This window comes from Salmo salar, chromosome 14 (assembly GCF_965601325.2).
Source record: "Salmo salar chromosome 14, fSalSal1, whole genome shotgun sequence".
Taxonomy (NCBI): Eukaryota; Metazoa; Chordata; class Actinopteri; order Salmoniformes; family Salmonidae; genus Salmo; species Salmo salar.
In genome coordinates, this window is record NC_138304.1 from 10,810,713 (window position 1) to 10,830,172 (window position 19,460).

Here is a 19,460-nt window from a genome sequence, read left to right on the forward strand (position 1 = left end):
TTGTCTTTAAGCCATTTTGCAACAACTTTGAAAGTCTGCTTGGGGTCATTGTTCATTTGGAAGACCAAGCTTTAACTTCCTGAATGATGTCTTGAGATGTTGCTTCAATATATCCAAGTAATTTTCCTACCTCATGCCATCTATTTTGTGAAGTGCACCAGTCCCTCCTGCAGCAAAGCACCCCCACAACATGATGCTGCCACCCCCGTGCTTCACGGTTGGGATGGTGTTCTTCAGTTTGCAAGCATCCCCCTTTTTCCTCCAAACATAACAATGGTCATTACGGCCAAACAGTTCTATTTTTGTTTCATCAGAGCAGAGGACATTTCTCCAAAAAGTATGATCTCTGTCCCCATATGCAGTTGCAAACTGTAGCTTGGCTTTTTTAATGGCAGTTTTGGAGCAGTGGCTTCTTCCTTGCTGAGCGGCCTTACAGGTTGTGTCGATATAGGACTCGTTTTACTGTGGATATTGATTTGCACTTTTCGCACCAAAGTACATTCATCTCTAGAAGACAGAATGCGTCTCCTTCCTTGTTGTCCCCAGTCCACCTGACCGTGCTGCTGCTCCAGTCAAATTGAAGACTGAATTAGGCTGCCTGTGTAAAAACAGCCTGCGTGACAGGCATAAGGAATAATGCTTTCACACAAAATCCTCTCAGGCTGTTTACACAGGCAACCCAATTCTGAACGCCTGCCCAATTATTGGCAAAATAGCTTTTGGTCAAAATACCAATTAGTGTAATAAGATCAGAATTGGGCTGCCTGTGTAAACAACATATTGTAAAGTGTCTTGCATGTTTCCCCCACATTTCTATTTGAGCACTTTTACCATAAAGATGGATTAAAACCTAAGAACTTTATCAGGAAATAAAGCACGAACACAGGTTGACAGTTCTGGTTGGAATAACTTTTATTTGATCTGTCTGTAAACAAGGTGATTTATCAATTTATGGCATTTTCCCCCAAACATTTATCAAAATGCATATTTAATAACTTTAACTGAATCCAAATGCATAGGGGAAAGAAAAATCACAAATCAGTGAGAAATGTGTAGTTCTGGACGTATTCCACAAAGCCTTTACCGGAGGAAAGTGCCATAGTCCTTGCTGGGGCAGAAGTTAAAAATCTAACTCACTGTAGCAACAGATCAGATCTATGTTATGGCACAGGATAGTTTTCTTTGAACGTTTTCACAAGACAACTCACTAGTGTTCTTATTCCAACCAACACCATTTTCCATCAATTTAGTGTAAACACTTTCAATGTTGTTTTTAATATACTGTTAAGTAGTGTGCTGACAGTTGCTGATACATCTTTGATGAGTAGAGCACAAGGCAATTCATTCAAAGAGTTTTGCCCAGCAGAGCTTGGGTTTACAGTCATTCACTAAGAATACACTCATTACCAGTTGTCAAATGAGACTGCAATTTCATCTGTTCACAAATTAGCAGTAAATCAATACATTTCTAAGTAATCTAAAGAAGCAGTAAGTGTTTTAAAGCCTTCTGAAGTATAGTGTCTAATGACTGACAAATGAGGCCAACAATCTTTCATAATGGTTTGAAGCTTTTCTGAAAATCACCCTGACAGACAATTGGTCCTATGGAAAATAAATTTTAAAAAAAGCCAAAACATGGTTTGTAGGGACGATACACTGCGCAATGTCAGCAGCGTGAAATAAAATTGCAGGAGCTGGCATATCCTAGATATGTGCCTGAGCTATTGCAAAGATGGAATGTCCATGGGGACTTTAAGACGTATTGAAGGTTCATGGGAGGAATATATATATATATATATATTTTTTTTAACTCAGCAATGCTGATCTTATCTGCCATTACGCTCAAACAATATTCCAACACCACATCAATGACTTGTAAGACCACATTCAAGTTACAACAGCAAAAGCATTTGATGGAAGATAATGCAACCTAAAAAAAAAAAATGTTAAATCAAGAGTGAGTGGGCTGACTCAGCTGGGGGGGTTTCAAAGTGTATGTTTAGAAGATTATGCTGGAGGAAATCTTTACCTTAATGATGTATCAAATACCAATGCAAGGAGGACTGAATTAAAATAACATTTCTGGATGGAATATAAAGGTTTGGGAAAGGCAAGGAAAGAAGTTCTGTATACTAAAAGATATGCATGCAACTTTCAAACCCTGACATGCTGAGGAAAGGAGACCACACCAGACGGTCATCGCTTCAAAATTCTGAAAAGGCATTTTTCTATGCAAAACTGTCTGCACCATCGAATTATGCAGACATTTAAGGTGTGCTTCCTCCTGTCATTTTCCAATTGCTAAGTATTTGTTTATACAAGCCAAGTCCAAATTTGGTACACAATTTAATTATATTTTTATGAATTTCTTTGCACATTTCCCTTTTGGTAAATATACATTTCAACCATTTCTGATGAACATGCTCTTACTTTAGTGTCAGAAATAGGGTACATAGTGTTAATGCTCTGAGAAAGAATGGTGAGGAAAAGGAAAAAAACAAAACATGATTTAACAAAAAATAAATCAAAGGGTGTACATAAAAATGGAACTGGGGAAGAGTACCAATGTGTCTGCTAACTAATCCTCAAAGTACTGTCAACACAATGGAGGTGAGTAAGATGGATGGGTAGAGGCTGCTTCAAGATCCAGACTTCCTCAGGTACTCAGCCATGGTAAATGCTTTCTTGTTGAGCTGTCCACCATGGACCCCTTCCTTTCCCATGACTAAAACTAATGCTGGAGCACACAAGGAAACAAAAAGAAAATTGAACAAAATTGAAAATAGTCTTTTTCCCCACTAAGAGTGGGGATAAAAGTGACATAGGATGTTCCCACCGCGACCATTACTCTTCATTGCTATTAAAGTTTCCACGACATTTGACTGTTTGCAGAAGAAATCTTAAAAGCAATATTTATTCTCTTCTTTTTGTCCCTCAATTTTAACTAAGCAAGCTTGGTGACACTAGAACCCCGAATCCCTCAAGTATTTTGCCATTGAGTATGCCTTCTTATTCAATCCGCCTCCGTGGACCCCTTCTTTGCCCATTACAAGAACCAAGACTGAAAGAGAAGAAAGGAAAATGGAAAAGTTTAGAGTATTAAGGAGGTTAAAGGAAAGGCAGTCAAGTGAAGGAAAGGTTAGTAACAAAATGGAGGTGTACAGTTGGCATAAGTGAAGATAAAGTTATTACAGGGAAGAGCATGCTTGCAGGGAAATACCCATAAAATCTTTGTCAGTGGTCAAAACACCTACAATGCTACAGCCAACTATTATGGTATGATTTATCCTTTTTGTAGGAGCAAATAAAGTATTTACTATAAGTTCTAAAGCGTTACATTAAACCATGTAGAGTAATTCCAGAGAAAAATCTATCCTTCACAAGTTCACTGAATACTTGCATACAAGTTCAATGCACACTTGCAAATGTTGAGGATAAATGTTTTTAGAAACTGGTCAACTGTACAGACACCAGGTAAAAGCCAAATTGCCTCTAAAAGGGCAAGTCAAAAAGATTTCTGCCCCTTGGGAATGTATGCAATGTGAGGCACAGGCCAGGCTCGATAATCTCTGGTTTATTAGGCTACTTTTATCAGGGTCATCATAACCACTGCAGACCACTTGGTTTACCACACACACACACACCTTTCCATCTGAAGATTAATGATGAGGGATGTATGTGGTGTTTTTAGAGCCACTTCTTCACTGGCACCCGAGTCAGGATTATTAGTGATGTTAGAGAAGTGTCAGGGAGATTGGACAGTCACCTACCATTTCTCTTCATAACACTTGTTGCCGTCTTGCACAAAAACATTTGAGCCAGAATATTATTAATTCATGTAGCATTTCAAAACGTGACAGACTGACTTAAACAGAAGTCAATGGACTGCTAGTTTATCCAAAATTAAGCAGGCTACAGACCCATACTGCTTGCATACAAGTCTAGTGTGCCAAAATGTGAAGAGACATTGGCTAGGAATAATAGGCATTAAAACAGACTACCCAAAGCATGCAGCTAAAATGTTAGTGAGGTTGACAACCACCCAATAGTTAAGGAGCAGCTTAAGAAAATAAAAGGTAAAGACCCTCAGAGTTGTTGATTAGACTCAGGTGATGACAGACAGTCAGAGTAAGGGCTCAGACACACCAATAGAGTTAGCTGACCAAGAGCACTTAGCGCCTCAAAGTAATTTGTGAGCCCGAGTGAGTGCACACCAATTTTACATGTAGCATCTGTGAAAAATGTCAGGAGCCAGAAATCTACAGCACATTGAACGATCGGCATACCAACTCCAGATCAACATTCTGTGCGATGTGCGCAAGCCTTAAGGAGCACAAAGGCAGATTGACTTAGTAGGTAAACCTTGGCTTCTTGTTTCTTTTCTCATGCCATTTCTGAACCTCAACTCAATTCACTAAATAGAATGAAGCCTAACGCACCATTAGCATTTCGCAAACAAAGTATGGATCCAAGGAATAACATGAACTTTGCCACAATGGACACATCTTGCCGACCAGTGAGGAAATTTAACAGCTCTCCGATTTCTGTCTGCTGTGGCTTACAATGTCATACCTTAAGTTGTACCCATTGTCTAAATTGATGGAACAAATGCACACTTCCCTCTGCAATATTTCATGCTCAGACTAACAATAATATATTCTGCTGTTTTTTGTATTTTATACAACAAAAAAACTGCATATACTATATGGGAACAGAGAGCATTAGAGAATAAATAATCACCAACAATCTGCAAGATGCTTGCATTGATTAAGGACAGCCACTTCAGTATATTATAGCAACAAATACATCCTAGAATGTTGCAATACCTGAATTTTTTTTGGTTACCACTATAAAAAAAAAAAAAAAAAAAAGTTGTCACCCTTTACCTTTGCCAGCTTTGCCTACAGTAATGTTGTATGTTGGCTCTCCTCCTTGACTCTTTGTCCTGATGTCCATTGTCCAGTCCCCTTCATTATGGAGGCTGTCTCTGATGACGGAGCACTTCTTTGAACCCAAGGCCATGCCGTTGGTGAAGAAGCTAGTCCTGTCCTTCCCAATTAGGACATCAATTTCTTGAGGCTGAAAAACAGTGGTAGTAGACAGAAAGTTAATGCAGACATGTTACGCTTAGAAATGACGTGCACCACTAAAAGCTTCTATGGAATGGGGTGCTCATCTGGGTTTAAGACATATTTTAAAGAGCGACGGCATCTCCCGAAAAAGACCACAACAGAAGTATTCTAATGCACAAGTGATCTTTTATTAATTTAAGAAAGCTGCAAACCGCAACCCGTCTTAGTCAAATCTTGATTTTATTGGTGGGTGTGGCACCACTTAATAAAAGCATCCATTAGATTTTTTTACACCACCCTGACCCTTTCATAACACACAGCTGTAGTAATCACAGGCGTGTTCATGTTTGCCAAAATTGATTTGTTAATTTATAAAGTTTGAAGGGGAGTACTTTTGAACCAGTGGCAGTCAGTGACGTTTAAGACGAGGGGTGAAGATTTGTTTTTCTTCGAGCGTGTCCATATTTCTATTACAGCATATTGTATGGCTGTCAGTCATATTCTAGTCATTCAGTTCAATGTAACATCAAAGTTTACAACGAAGCTGCACAGGTTGAAAGAAATATTTGAGGTGATAGACAGTGACACATTCAATATCCGCCTTGCACTCTTGCCTGCATCTAGCTCATCTAGGGAGTAATCAGTCTAACAATTGCAAACAAGTTTCTATCAGACAAATGCCGGTATATTTATCTCAGTTTCGTTTGCTACCATTTAAGACCCCCCACCCCCCCAGAATCAGCAGAATGACTACACCCGATCACATGTAAATACAGATCACTTTCATTGCAAAATATAGCTCTCTTGCTTCTCCTTCATGTAAGATATTAATTGGTTCAAAACTGTTCAACTATCTTCTTTCTCTGAGTCAACTACTCGCTAGCTGTAGCTTATGCTTTCAGTACTAGATTCATTCTCTGATGCTTTGATTTGGTAGACAACAGGTCAGTTCATGCTACAAGAGCTCTGACTGGTTGGAGGACGTCCTACGGAAGTTGTCATAATTACTGTGTATTTCTATGAAGGGGTAAGAACCATGAGCCTCCTAGGTTTTGTATTGAAGTCAATGTACCCAGGTTCTACCCTACAGAGTGCTATTGAGGCTACTGTAGACCATTGCAAAACAGTGTTTTCATTATTTGGTGACGAATATATTTTGTATAGTTTTAACTTTATGTTTTACTCTTTTTTGAAATTCACTGATGGTCCTCCCCTTCTTGCTCTGGGGAGCCTCTGTTTTTAACACATGACGAATTACCAGTTGGTTTGATTACACCTGAGGAATAATGTGTAAGTAGTACAGCATTTAGCTAATCTGATTTCAAAATGCAATAGCTAGTTGGAAACTAATCTAGGTAGTTAGCAAGTTTACCCATTGTGGATGACATGGGGAGCAGCCATCTTGGTCCTGATTTGAGCAAAACGTTTAAGCATTCTTTCAGCTAGTTAGTTAAGAAAATTGCTAGCTACCAATTACATTTACTTATCCAGCTAGTTAGATATTATAAAATGTTGAAATATATGCACAATTATTGGCTAGCGTCTCCAATTTGAAACATTAGGTAGCCATCTTGGCTATTAGCCAAATAACTTTACTACAAGTAGTAAGCAACTAACGTTGGCTAGCGGCTTCAACTGTTAATTCGTGTATGCTAGCTAACGTTGGCAAGACAAGTCTTAATTTACTTACCTAGCCAACTAACGATAGTTGGCTATTGACTAAGCTAGCCTAGTAGTGGGTCGAATATGGCTCTGACGTTAGCTAGTTAGCCTCAGACAACGACACTCATTCATTGTGTCTAACGTCGGCAAGCAGACTGCTAGTACAATACGCTACCTAACATTGATAGCAGACAGAAAATGTTGCATAATTGGCATTCGAGTAGTTGCCTGGTTAAATTCACATCAGTTTAAATTCAATACTATTGGCCAACAAGTCAGTGTACCAATTTGACGTTAGCAATAGCAAACTAGCTTGCTGACTTATCGACTTTGCTGGCCAAACGGGGATGTGCGGTGAAGCTAACGGAAGCTAGCTACTGTATTAGTTAACTGGCTAACATTAGGTAGCAAGCTCATTCTTTGCTAGGTCCGGCGAGGTTGTGATTCTCAGGCAGAATTCATTCTGATTCAGACAAATATCCACTAGTGGCATTCATATATATATATATATATATATATATAAAAATTGGTTTCCCTTTCATTTCTTACCGTTATGTTGCTAAAAGTACCACCGGCATGTGCTGCCCAAACGTATTTGGCGTCCGTATACCCAACAATGGCGGAATCCTGACAGCTGCCGTCGGCCATCAGGTTATCCACATAGCTTTGCCAAGACATTTTTGAATTTGTTAAAGTATACAGCTTCCTACGCACTCAAAGATGTAGTTTCTAGGACAAGACCTTTACAGCCAATGTTGCACTGCTTACGGGTCAATTTATTGTCTCCAACTATAGCTACCCCCACTTCGACGTTCACACACGTCTTGGCTCGGGCAGGAAAGAAAGCCAATGTAATCATGCAGCGGCTGAGCGTAGTCAGTATCAGATCCCTCCGCACAATGTGCTCACTGGTACTATATACTTAAAGGGGCAGAATAATTTTTAAAAATGTCCTCACGGTTTTGATACGCTTTGGATTATAGTATTTATGTGATTTGTGTAATATTCTTCTCGAAACTATATTGTGAGATAAATTGAGGAATGAATAGACAGGGTGAGTGTCTATAGAACATTGCTGCAGTAAAGGAACATCTTTCATGATTTGAGGATCTCTGTATTTCAGACAATATTGTAACAACTCTTGCATACCTATGGGATCGTTACAATCTCTTTAACGGGAGAAGTGTTTAGTAAATTGCCCAGGTTTGAGACCCATATGAATGGTTGGATCTAGCCTTTTGGGTGCTCTTAGCAAGATGTTTTTAATTTCTTGCAATTCTACAAATTTTGCCATTGGAAATATAGAAAATGTTGCAATTTTAAAGCAAGTTTTCTGCAATTGTACACATTTTACCATGGGGAGGAGATAGCAATTTGAGTTACAGCTCATTTCCTGCAATCATACCCATTTTGGAATGACTTACGGCATGTAAGGAGAAAGAGACAGAAGTGGTATCATAGATGGAGATCGGGGTGCCTTGAGTGGCTAATCTGCTTTTGCCATCGGTCCTATTGGCCAATGTGCAATCGCTGGACAATAATTTGGACGAACTATAAAAGCACGTATATCCTACCAATGGGACATTAAAAACTGTAATATCTTATGTTTCACCGAGTCGTGGCTGAACGAAGACATGAATAACATACAGCTGGTGAGTTATCCTGTTGGGGCTCGGGGGCAGTATTGAGAAATTTTGAAAAAAATATGTGCCCATTTTTAACTGCCTCCTACACCAACTCAGAAGCTAGGATATGCATATTATTAACACATTCGGATAGAAAACACTCTGAATTTTCTAAAACAGTTTGAATGGTGTCTGTAAGTATAACAAAACTCATATTGCAGGCAAAAACCTGTGAAAAATAGATTAAAAAAAATGTGAATTTTGTGACTGTACTATTTAGTGTCATTGTTTTATAGATACCATAGTGAGAAAGGATTCATTTCGCAACACCTACGGCTTCCACTAGATGTCAACGATCTTTATAAAGTTGTTTGAAGCGTCTATGATAAACAGAGAGCAAATTAGAATGCAAGGAAGTTGACATGTCATCACTTCATTTTTTTGCGCCTGCGCATAAATCTGAGAAGCGTGAGTTTGTCATTAATTGTTTATCAAGACATAGGATAGGTTGTGTGAAAATATTACTGATGTTTAACGTTAAAAATGGACCAAAAGATGAATGCTAAACAAGGTTTGACATGTTTGAACGAACGTAAATAGATTATTTACTAGGTTTTTTTAGCTTTTCGGCGTGATTTTACAACCCCCCCACCACGTTTTGTGGGAGCATAATGAACGCTAACTACTTGGTGTTATTTGGACATAAATTATGAACTTTGTCAAAAGAAACCACATTTGTTCCGGACCTGGGATTCCTGGCAGTGCCTTCTGATGGAGATAATCAAAGGTAAGGGGATATTTACAATGTTATTATCGATATTAAATGATGCTAACTGTATAGCATAGCTTATTGTTCTTAGCATAGCACCCCGTTTATTGCAAAATGTGATTTCCCAGTAAAGTTATTTTGAGATCTGGCCATTCGGTAGCAATTACGAGATGATAATATATTATTCTTTGAATGACAATATTATAATTTACCAATGTTTTCGAATAGTAATTTTGTTATGTTCACCGGAAGCATTTCAGAGAAGAAAAAAATCTGAATTTCACGCTACTGTAAAATGCTGTTTTTGGATATAAATATGAACTTGATGGAACAAAAAATGCATGTATTGTATAACATAATGTCCTAGGAGTGTCATCTGATGGAGATTGACAAAGGTTAGTGCATAATTCTAGCTGGTTTCTGCTTTTGGTGACGCCTAACCTTGAATTGAAAATGGATGTTTGTACTTTTGTGGCTATGTACTGTCCTAACATAATCTAACTTTATGCTTTTGCCGTAAAGCCTCTTTGAAAATCGAACAATGTGGTTAGATTAAGGAGATGTTTATCTTTTAAATTGTGTAAAATAGTTGATTGTTTGAGAAATTGAAATTATTAGATTTTTGATGTTTTGAATTTCCAGCCTTGTTAGCAATCCCGACTCGGGGTTCATTGCTAACCTGTAGCCCCAACAGGATTTATACACTGTATCAGCAGGATCGAACAGCAGCCTCTGGTAAGACAAAGGGTGGGGGTCTATGTATATTTGTAAACAACAGCTGGTGCACGATATCAAAGGAAGTCTCTAGGTTTTGCTCGCCTGAGGTAATCTCCCGAGTGGCGCAGCGGTCTAAGGCATTGCATGTCATTACAGTCCCTGGTTCGAATCCAGACTGTATCACATCCAGCCGTGATTGGGAGTCCCATAGGGTGGCGCACAATTGGCCCAGCGTCGTCCGGGTAGGCTGCCATTGTAAATAAGAATTTGTTCTGAACTGACTTGCCTAGTTAAATAAAGGTTAAATAACATTTTAAAATCCCATGATAAGCTGTAGACCACACTATCTACTTAGAGAGTTTTCTTCTGTATTTTTCGTAGCTGTCGTGAAGAGGGCACGACAACCTATTCCCCCTCAGGAGACTGAAAAGATTTGGCATGGGTCCTCAAATCCTCAAAAGGTTATACAGCTGCACCATCAAGAGCATCCTGATGGGTTGCATCACTGCCTGGTATGGCATCTGCTCGGCCTCTGACCGCAAGGCACTGTAGAGGGTAGTGCGTACGGCCCAATGCATCACTGGGACCAAGCTTTCTGCCATCCAGGACCTCTATACCAGGCGGTGTCAGAGTAAGGCCCTAAAAATTGTCAAAGACTCCAGCCACCCTAGTCATAGACTGTTCTCTCTGCTACCGCACGGCAAGCGGTAGCGGAGCGCCAAGTCTAGGTCCAAGAGGCTTCTAAACAGCTTTTACCCCCAAGCCATAAGACTCCTGAATATCTAATCAAATGGCTACCCAGACTATTTGCACTGCCCCCCTACCCTCCTTTACGCTGCTGCTACTCTCTGTTATTATCTATGCATAGTCAATTTAATAACTCTACCTTCATGTACATATTACCTCAATTACCTCGACTAACCAGTGCCCCCGCACATTGACTCTGTACCGGTACCCCCTGTATATAGCCTTGCTATTGTTATTTTACTGCTGCTCTTTAATTATTTGTTACTTTTATTTCTTATTTTTTAGGTATTTTTCTTAAAACTGAATTATTGGTTAAGGGCTTGAAAGTAAACATTTCACTGTAAGGTCTACACGTGTTGTATTCGGCGCATGTGACAAGTAACATTTGATTTGATTTAATATGATATCTGAGTGAAAATGACTAATAAAACCAATGTTGGCCCCCTGGAGGTAAGGGACCCTGCATCCCAGGTCGGGATTTGTCCATGCCCATGATTAATACAAGTTTAGATGGCTGGCTAGACTAACTACTTGTCACACCCTGATCTGTTTCACCTGTCTTTGTGATTGTCTCCACCCCCCTCCAGGTGTTGCCCATCTTCCCCATTATCCCCTGTGTATTTATACCTGTGTTCTCTGATTGTCTTTTGCCAGTTTGTCAAGTCAACCAGAGTTTTTTGTCTCAGCACCTGCTTTTCCCCAGGCTCTCTTTTTCTCGCCCTCCTGGTTTTGACTCCTGCCTGTTCTGACTCTAAACCTGCCTGCCTGCACCTTTGCCCCACATCTGGATTAATGACCTCTGCCTACTCTGAGCCTGCCTGCTGTCCAGTACCATTGCTCCACCTCTGGTTTACTGACCCATGCCTAAATTTGACCTGTCTAGTGCCTGCCCCTGTTGGATTATTAAACCATTGTTAATTCGACGTTCTGGGTCTTACCTGCATACCTGATATTACCAGTCTAAAAATTGTTAGCTGACATGGCTAATTGAGTGACTGTCAGTGGCTGATATTACAAGAGAAACTGCTGATGCACCACCAAATTTCGAAATTGCACCAGGTGTATTCTACTATTCTTACACTCAATAGTAAGTTCCTTAAACATTTAAGAATAGTATATACAGTACTAGTCAAAGGTTTGGACATACAGTTGAAGTCGGAAGTTTACATACACTTAGGTTGGAGTCAATAAAACCCCAAAACAAAAGAGCGAGGAGTACCTCAGATAAATAACACACTCGCCCAATGATTAACCCACGGGACGAGACCTGTAATCATCTGCGGAATCCACAATGGCACGAAAGCCAAAACACACAGCACAGGTGCTCATACGCACCAACAAACATTTTAACAATAATCAACAGCCCAATGGAAACTAAAGGGCACGTATACTAATCAGTGGGAATAGGGAACAGGTATGCGCAATGAAAGTTCCAGAGGGATCCGTGACAGTACCCTCCTCCCAGACGCGCTGCACCAGCAGCGCAACGACACCGGCCTCGAGGACGATCACAGGAACGCAGTGCGGGTCGATCAGGACCCGATGCAGCTGCCGAAGTTGCGTCGTCATCGGACGGGCCAGTTGCCGCTGCCGAAGTTGAGTCGAACGGACCAGTAGCAGTGGCGTCGGACGGACCGGTTGTGGCGGCGTCGGACGGGCCAGTTGTGGCTGCTGAAGTGGCGGAGTCGGACGGACCCGTTGTGGCAACGTCGGATAGCCCACTTGCAGCTGCCGAAGTTGCGGCGGCGCCGGACGGACCAGTCACAGCGTCGTCGGATGGGCCATTCTCGCTGTCACCCTTAATGGTCGATTATTCTGTAACCTTGGTATGAATGATTCGGGAGACAGGCGCAGGAATGCGTAATAGTTTTTTTTATTAAGCCCAAATTACGGGGACGAAGACCAAACAAACACGTAACAAAACACAGGGTAGAAACCCAAAACAAAACAGCGAGGAGTACCTCGAATAAATAACACACTCGCACAATGATTAACCCACGAGACGAGACCCGTAATCATCTGCGCAATCCACAATGGCACGAAATCCAAAACACACAGCACAGGTGCTCACACACACCAACAGACATTGTAACAATAATCGACAGCCCAATAGACAAAGGGCACATATATACAAATACTAATCAGTGGGAATAGGGGACAGGTGTGCGCAATGAAAGTTCCAGAGGGATCTGTGACAGGACCCCCCCCTCCCCGACGCACTGCACAGCAGCGCAACAACACCGGCCTCGAGGACGATCACAGGAACGCAGTGCGGGTCAATCAGAACCCGATGCTGCTGCCGAAGTTGCGTCGTTGTTTGACGGGCCAGTTGTCACTGCCAAAGTTGCGGCGGCGTCAGATGGACCAGTAGCAGTGGCGTTGGACGGACCAGTTGTGGCGGCGTCGGATGGACCAGTAGCAGTGGCGTTGGACGGACCAGTTGTGGCGGCGTCGGACGGGCCAGTTGTGGCTGAAGTGGCGGCATTGGACGGACCAATTGTGGCGACAATTTGTAAGTCGCTCTGGATAAGAGCGTCTGCTAAATGACTTAAATGTAAATGTAAATTGGATGGCCCAGTTGCAGCTGCCCGAAAATGATGTCATGGCTTTAGAAGCTTCTGATAGGCTAATTGACATCAATGTTTTTTTTTGCTCCATGAAGTAATCCAACAATGTGTACGCCGCCATCTTGTCTATTGTGTATTTCTTCTCTCATTGATTTAGACAGGTGGGTCTACCCCATAGTGCCCCATGTCATGATGACATACCTGTCTCGATCAATGAGAGAAGATTTGAAGTAGACAAGATGGCGGTGTACACATTGTTGGATTACATGGAACTAAACTTTTATTTATTTTAATAACAGAGTATTTTCTAATTTCAAACGCACCACTGTGCTTTGGTGTATTCCGTTTCTTTTTATATAAAAAAAACTAGTCCTTGCTGATGACAAGCATACCCATAACGTTATGCAGTCATAAACATGCTTGAAAATATGAGTGGTACTCAGTGATGTGTTGTGTCGGATGTACCCCAAACATAACGCTTTATATTCATTTTTTACAGTATTACTTAAGTGCCTTGTTGCAAATAGGATAAATGTTTTGGAGTATTTGTATTCTGTACATGCTTCCTTCCTTTCACTCTGTCATTTAAGTTAGTAGAGTAACTACAATGTTGTTGATCCATCCTCAGGTTTCTCATTTCACAACCATTCAACTCTGTAACTGTTTTGAAATAACCATTGGCCTCATGGTGAAATATCTGAGCAGTTTCGTTCCTCTGCGGCAACTGAGATAAAGAAGGATGCCTGTATCTTTGTAGTGACTGGGTGTATTGACACACCATCCAAAGTCTAATTAATAACTTCACCATGCTCAAAGGGATATTCAGCATCAACATTTTTTTTTAAACAATTTGTGTCCTTATTTGCAAGGCATTGAAAAACCTCCCTGGTCTTTATGGTTGAATCTGTGCTTGAAATTCGCTACTCGATTGAGGACCTTACAGATAATTGTATGTGTGGGGTACACAGATGGGTAGTCATAAAAAAATCATGTTAACCACTATTATTGAACACAGAATGAGTCCATGCAACTTATTATGTGATTTGTTAAGCTCATTTTTATTCCTGAATTTATTTAGGCTTGCCATAACAAAGTGGTTGAATACTTATTGACTCAGGACATTTCAGTATTTATTTTAAAATATATATATATTTTACCCACTTTTTCTCCCCAATTTCAATCTTGCCTCATCGCTGCAACTCCCCAACGGGCTCGGGTGACGAAGGTCAAGTCATGCGTCCTCCTTAACACCCGCCCACTTAACCCGGAAGCCAGCCGCACCAATGTGTCAGAGGGAACACCGTTCAACTGATGACTGAGGTCAGCCTACAGGCGCCCGGCCGCCACAAGGAGTCGCTAGAGCGCGATGATCCAAGTAAAGCACCCCCGACTAAACCCTCCTCTAACCCGCCAATTGTGCGCCGGCTCTGTAGTGATGCCTCTAGCCTTTGACCGCTGCGCCACTTGGGAGGCCCAGACCTTTCAGCTTTTCATTTTTTATGAATTTTCTACAAACAAAATTCCACTATTCAATTTTAAATTCAGGCTGTTACACAACAAAATGTGGAAAAGTTAAGGGGTGTGAATACTTTTTGAAGGCACTGTAAGTCCTTAGTGATGTGGACACCGTGGACCTTGAAGCTCTCAACCTGCTCCTGTACAGCCCTGTTGATGTGAAGCTGATCGTGAAGTCCACAAACTCCCTGACGTTCAGGGAGAGGTTGTTGTCCTGGCACCACACTGCCAGGTCTCTGACCTCCTCCCTATAGGCTGTCTCATCGGTGATCAGGCCTACCACCGTTGTTGGAGTCGTGCACGTCCACACAGTCCTGAGTGAACAGGGATTACAGGCGGATGTGTTGTTGTCTACCCTCACCACCTAGGGGCGGCCCGTCAGGAAGTCCACGATCCAGTTGCAGAGGGAGGTGTTCAGTCCCTGGGTCCTTAGATTAGTGATGCGCTTGGAGGGCACTATGGTGTTGAAGGCTGCGCTTTAGTCAATGAACATCATTCTCACGTAGGTTTTCCTTTTGTCCAGGTGGGAAAGGGCAGTGTGGAGTGCAATAGAGATTGCTTCATCTGTGGATCTGTTTGGGTGGTTTGCTAATTGGAGTGGGTCCATGGTGTCTGGGAAGATGGTGTTGATGTGAGCCATGACCAGCCTTTCAAAGCATTTCATGGCTACAGATGTGAGTGCTACAGTACGTGGCGAAAGTAATTTAGACAGGTTACCTTAGCGTTCTTGGGGACAGGAACTATGGTGGTTGAACATGGTTGAACATGTCAGTGAAGACACTTGCCAACTGGTCAGTGCATGCTCCAAGTACGCATCCTGGCAATCTGTCTGAATGTTAATCTGTTTAAAGGGGTTACTCACATCATCCGGAACAGCTGGTGCTCTCATGCATGGTTCAGCATTGCTAGCCTCGAAGCAACCATAGTAGGCATTTTGACAGTGTCAGAGCTGGTGTAGTAGGATTTGATCTTAGTCCTGTATTTACGCTTTGCCTGTTTGATGGCTCGTCGAAGGGCGTAGCGGGAGTTCTTATAAGCGTCTGGATTAGTGTCCTGCCCCTTGAAAGCGGCAGCTCCAGCCTTTAGTGCAGATTTTCCTTGTAATCCATGGCTTCTGGTTGGGATATGTGCGTACGGTAACTGTGGGGATGAATTCGTCGATGCACTTATTAATGAAGCCGGTGACTGATGTGGTAAACTCCTCAATGCCATCGGAAGAATCACGGAATATATTCCAGTCTGTGCTTGCAAAACGGTCCTGTAATTTAGCATTCGCTTCATCGAACCACTTCCGTATTGAGCTGGTACTGGGTACTTACAAGTTTTTCTTGTAACCAGGAATCAGGAGGATAGAGTTATGGTCAGATTTGCCAAATGGAGGGTGAGGGAGAGCTTTGTATGCGTCTCTGTGTGTGTAATAAAGGTGATTTAGAGTTTTTTGCCTGTTGTTCCACAGCTCATTGAGTGTGGTTTTAGTGCCAGCATCAGTTTGTGGTGGTAAGTAAACAGCTACGAAAAATACAGATGAAAACTCTCTTGGTAAATAGTATTGTCTACAGTTTATCATGAGGTATTGTAACTCAGGTGAGCAGAACCTAGAGACTTCCTGAATATTAGAGATTGCGCACCAGATGTTGTTAACATAGAGACACACAACACCCCCCTGACTTTGCCTGACGCTGCCATTCTGTCCTGCCGATGTACTGGGAAAAAAAGCTAGATTTATATTTTCCATGTCCTTGTTCAGCCACGGCTCAGAGAAACATAGGATATTACAGTTCTTCAGATCTAGTTGATAGGATAGTCATGAATGGAGCTCGTCCATTTTATTCTCAAGTGATTGCACGTTCGCCAATAGAATGAAGGTTGGTAGATGTGCGTTATCCACTTGCCGACTTAGTTTCGTCAGTTATTCTGCACGCCGGTCTCGATAACGCTGCCTCTTTCTTCTTCAAGTGTTGCGGATTTGGGCCTGGTCCAGGATGAGCAGAATGTCAATCGACTCAGACTCATTGAAGTAGAAATCCTCATCCAAATTGAGGTTAGTGATCTCTGTTCTGATGTCTCGAAGTTATTGTCAGTTATAGGAATGATGGAGGAAACATTATATACAAGAACAGTTAAGATCAGCGCAAAAAACCCCACATAATAGCACAATTGGTCAGGAACAAATAAAACAGCTGCTATTCCCTCCAGCGCCATTATGTTTTGACTTTGTGGCTGTGTTATTTAACGTAAATCGGGTCAAGTGGCCAATGTAGATATGGTTGGTTGCTTAAATTCTACACTGTTTATGTGAGAAAACAAGCACTGAATAGTGTAGAGAATCATTGTACCATCTAAATCGCTATGAAATATATTTTTAATAATAAAAATACAGTTTTTACAGCTGTTTGAAGCCGGTGGACCTAAACCGAAGGGAAAAGGCTCAGCGAATCTCCAAATGTTATATGAAAATAGGATGCGGGGAGGGGTGAGATTTGTTTTGAGTGCATCCAAGTGCTGTTGCAATTCCCCTAGCTTCCACATAGGGAAGCTAGGGGCACCTTTAAATGTAGCACCTTTAAATGGCACTTATTTCAAGTTGCATCATTGAAAGATATGGTCTCTCAAGGCCTTCCCACACTGAACGTCAGATTATTAACAATTATTACATCACACTGGTATGACCAAATTAATTGCCTGCAATGACAACAAACTCAGTCTGATGATGCTGTGACACACCGCCCCAGACTATGACGGACCCTCCACCTCCAAATCGATCCTGCGCCAGAGTACAGGCCTCGGTGTAACGCTCATTCCTTCGACGATAAACGCGAATCCGACCATCACCCCTGGTGAGACAAAACCGTGACTCGTCAGTGAAGAGCACTTTTTGCCAGTCCTGTCTGGTCCAGCGACGGTGGGTTTGTGCCCATAGGCGACATTGTTGCCGGTGATGTCTGGTGAGGACCTGCCTTACAACAGGCCTACAAGCCCTCAGTCCAGCCTCTCTCAGTCTATTGTGGACAGTCTGAGCACTGATGGAGGGATTGTGCATTCCTGGTCTAACTCGGGCAGTTGTTGTTGCCACCCTGTACCTGTCACGCAGGTGTGATGTTCGGATGTACCGATCCTGTGCTGGTGTTGTTACACGTGGTCTGCCACTGCGAGGGCGATCAGCTGTCCGTCCTGTTTCCCTGTAGCCCTGTCTTAGGTGTCTCACAGTACGGACATTGCAAATCATTGCCCTGGCCACATCTGCCGTCCTCATGCCTCCTTGCAGCATGCCTAAGCCACGTTCACGCAGATGGCATCTCTATTTTGGTGTTTTTCAGAGTCAGTAGAAAGGCCTCTTTAGTGTCCTAAGTTTTCATAACTGTGACCCTAATTGCCTACCGTCTGTAAGCTGTTAGTGTCTTAATGACCGTTCCACAGGTGCATGTTCATTCATTGTTTATGGTTCATTGAACAAGCATGGGAAACAGTGTTTAAACCCTTTACAATGAAGATCTGTGAAGTTATTTGGATTGATACGAATGATTTTGAAAGACAGGGTCCTGAAAAAGGGACTTTTCTTTTTTGGCTGAGTTTATGTAAAATGTATGCAAGGTTTTACCTTTAAAATGCCCAATGATATAAAACATGACAAGTTTCTAGGAAATTTTTAAAGAACATTCCCTTTGTGCTATATGGATGTAAATTGGGATTTGTGTATATAACTAAACTGCTAAGTCCACCATATACATATTCTAAACCACATATTCCCTTTGATATGTAATGCTTTTATGTTCCTCTGGTGACAAAGAACACATTATCTATCTATGTAACTAGCCAATGCAACACCAGAAATATGTCAGCGATGTTACGCAGGGTTACGCAGTGTTTTCTTTTTCAAATATAAGAACTGAATCATGGGTTTTTCAGTGGAGGCTGTTCATAAAGTGCCTAAAATGCTTTGATACAGCACTATGACCAATTTGTAAAGGATACAGGTACAACCAAGTCTGGTGATCAGAGAATTGTAGTCATAAGACGTTGCATATTGTTGCTATGGCCTAAAGCAAAGAAAGTTACCATGAGCTGATTCAGTAAATAAGCATCTACAGAAATGCATTATTACAGCCCACCTGGAAAATGAGATCTCATGGTGACATTAGAGCAGAATAAATGAAAAGTACATAATTTTGAAGAAGCTGGGTAGGACCAATCCAAAAATCTCAAACTACTAAAACAAAAATCATCATGATGTGCTTGGAATGCCCCTCTAACTTAAGGCAGTTATACTATGAACAATGTCAAACCTAAATCCACTAACATCAAGGCGGTGACCCGATCCTGTAGGTTCATGCTCTACAACATTCGCAGAGTACGACCCTGCCTCACACAGGAAGCGGCGCAGGTCCTAATCCAGGCACTTGTCATCTCCCGTCTGGATTACTGCAACTCGCTGTTGGCTGGGCTCCCTGCCTGTGCCATTAAACCCCTACAACTCATCCAGAACGCCGCAGCCCGTCTGGTGTTCAACCTTCCCAAGTTCTCTCACGTCACCCCGCTCCTCCGCTCTCTCCACTGGCTTCCAGTTGAAGCTCGCATCCGCTACAAGACCATGGTGATTGCCTACGGAGCTGTGAAGGGAACGGCACCTCCATACCTTCAGGCTCTGATCAGGCCCTACACCCAAACAAGGGCACTGCGTTCATCCACCACTGGCCTGCTGGCCCCCCTACCTCTGAGGAAGCACAGTTCCCGCTCAGCCCAGTCAAAACTGTTCGCTGCTCTGGCACCCCAATGGTGGAACAAGCTC

The 19,460-nt window shown here is 42.0% G+C and overlaps 1 protein-coding gene across 2 annotated transcripts; it reads right to left on the reverse strand.

The window, feature by feature from the left end:
• Positions 1–887: 887 nt before the first annotated feature.
• On the reverse strand, positions 888–7,594 carry LOC106568739 (profilin-2). 2 transcript variants are annotated; one of them, XM_014139340.3, is made up of 3 exons: positions 7,284–7,594; positions 4,887–5,079; positions 888–2,737 (listed from the first exon to the last, which is right to left on the reverse strand). In XM_014139340.3, exons 1-3 carry the CDS (start codon positions 7,410–7,412, stop codon positions 2,640–2,642), a joined length of 420 nt encoding a protein of 139 aa, XP_013994815.1. In that variant the 5' UTR covers positions 7,413–7,594; the 3' UTR covers positions 888–2,639. The 2 variants fall into 2 exon arrangements, with proteins under 2 accessions (XP_013994815.1, XP_013994813.1); XM_014139338.3 differs by lacking the exon at positions 888–2,737 and adding an exon at positions 2,744–3,061.
• Positions 7,595–19,460: the final 11,866 nt, after the last annotated feature.

Bases quoted from the DNA above. Each gene is read 5' to 3' on its own strand.
- LOC106568739 (XM_014139340.3), bottom strand. From the start codon at position 7,412: ATGTCTTGGCAAAGCTATGTGGATAACCTGATGGCCGACGGCAGCTGT. The intron at 5,080-7,283 runs GTAAGAAATGAA...ACTGTTTTTCAG, and splicing joins GTACTTTTAGCAACATAACG to CCTCAAGAAATTGATGTCCT. The intron at 2,738-4,886 runs GTAAAGGGTGAC...TGTGTGCTCCAG, and splicing joins TGTAGGCAAAGCTGGCAAAG to CATTAGTTTTAGTCATGGGA.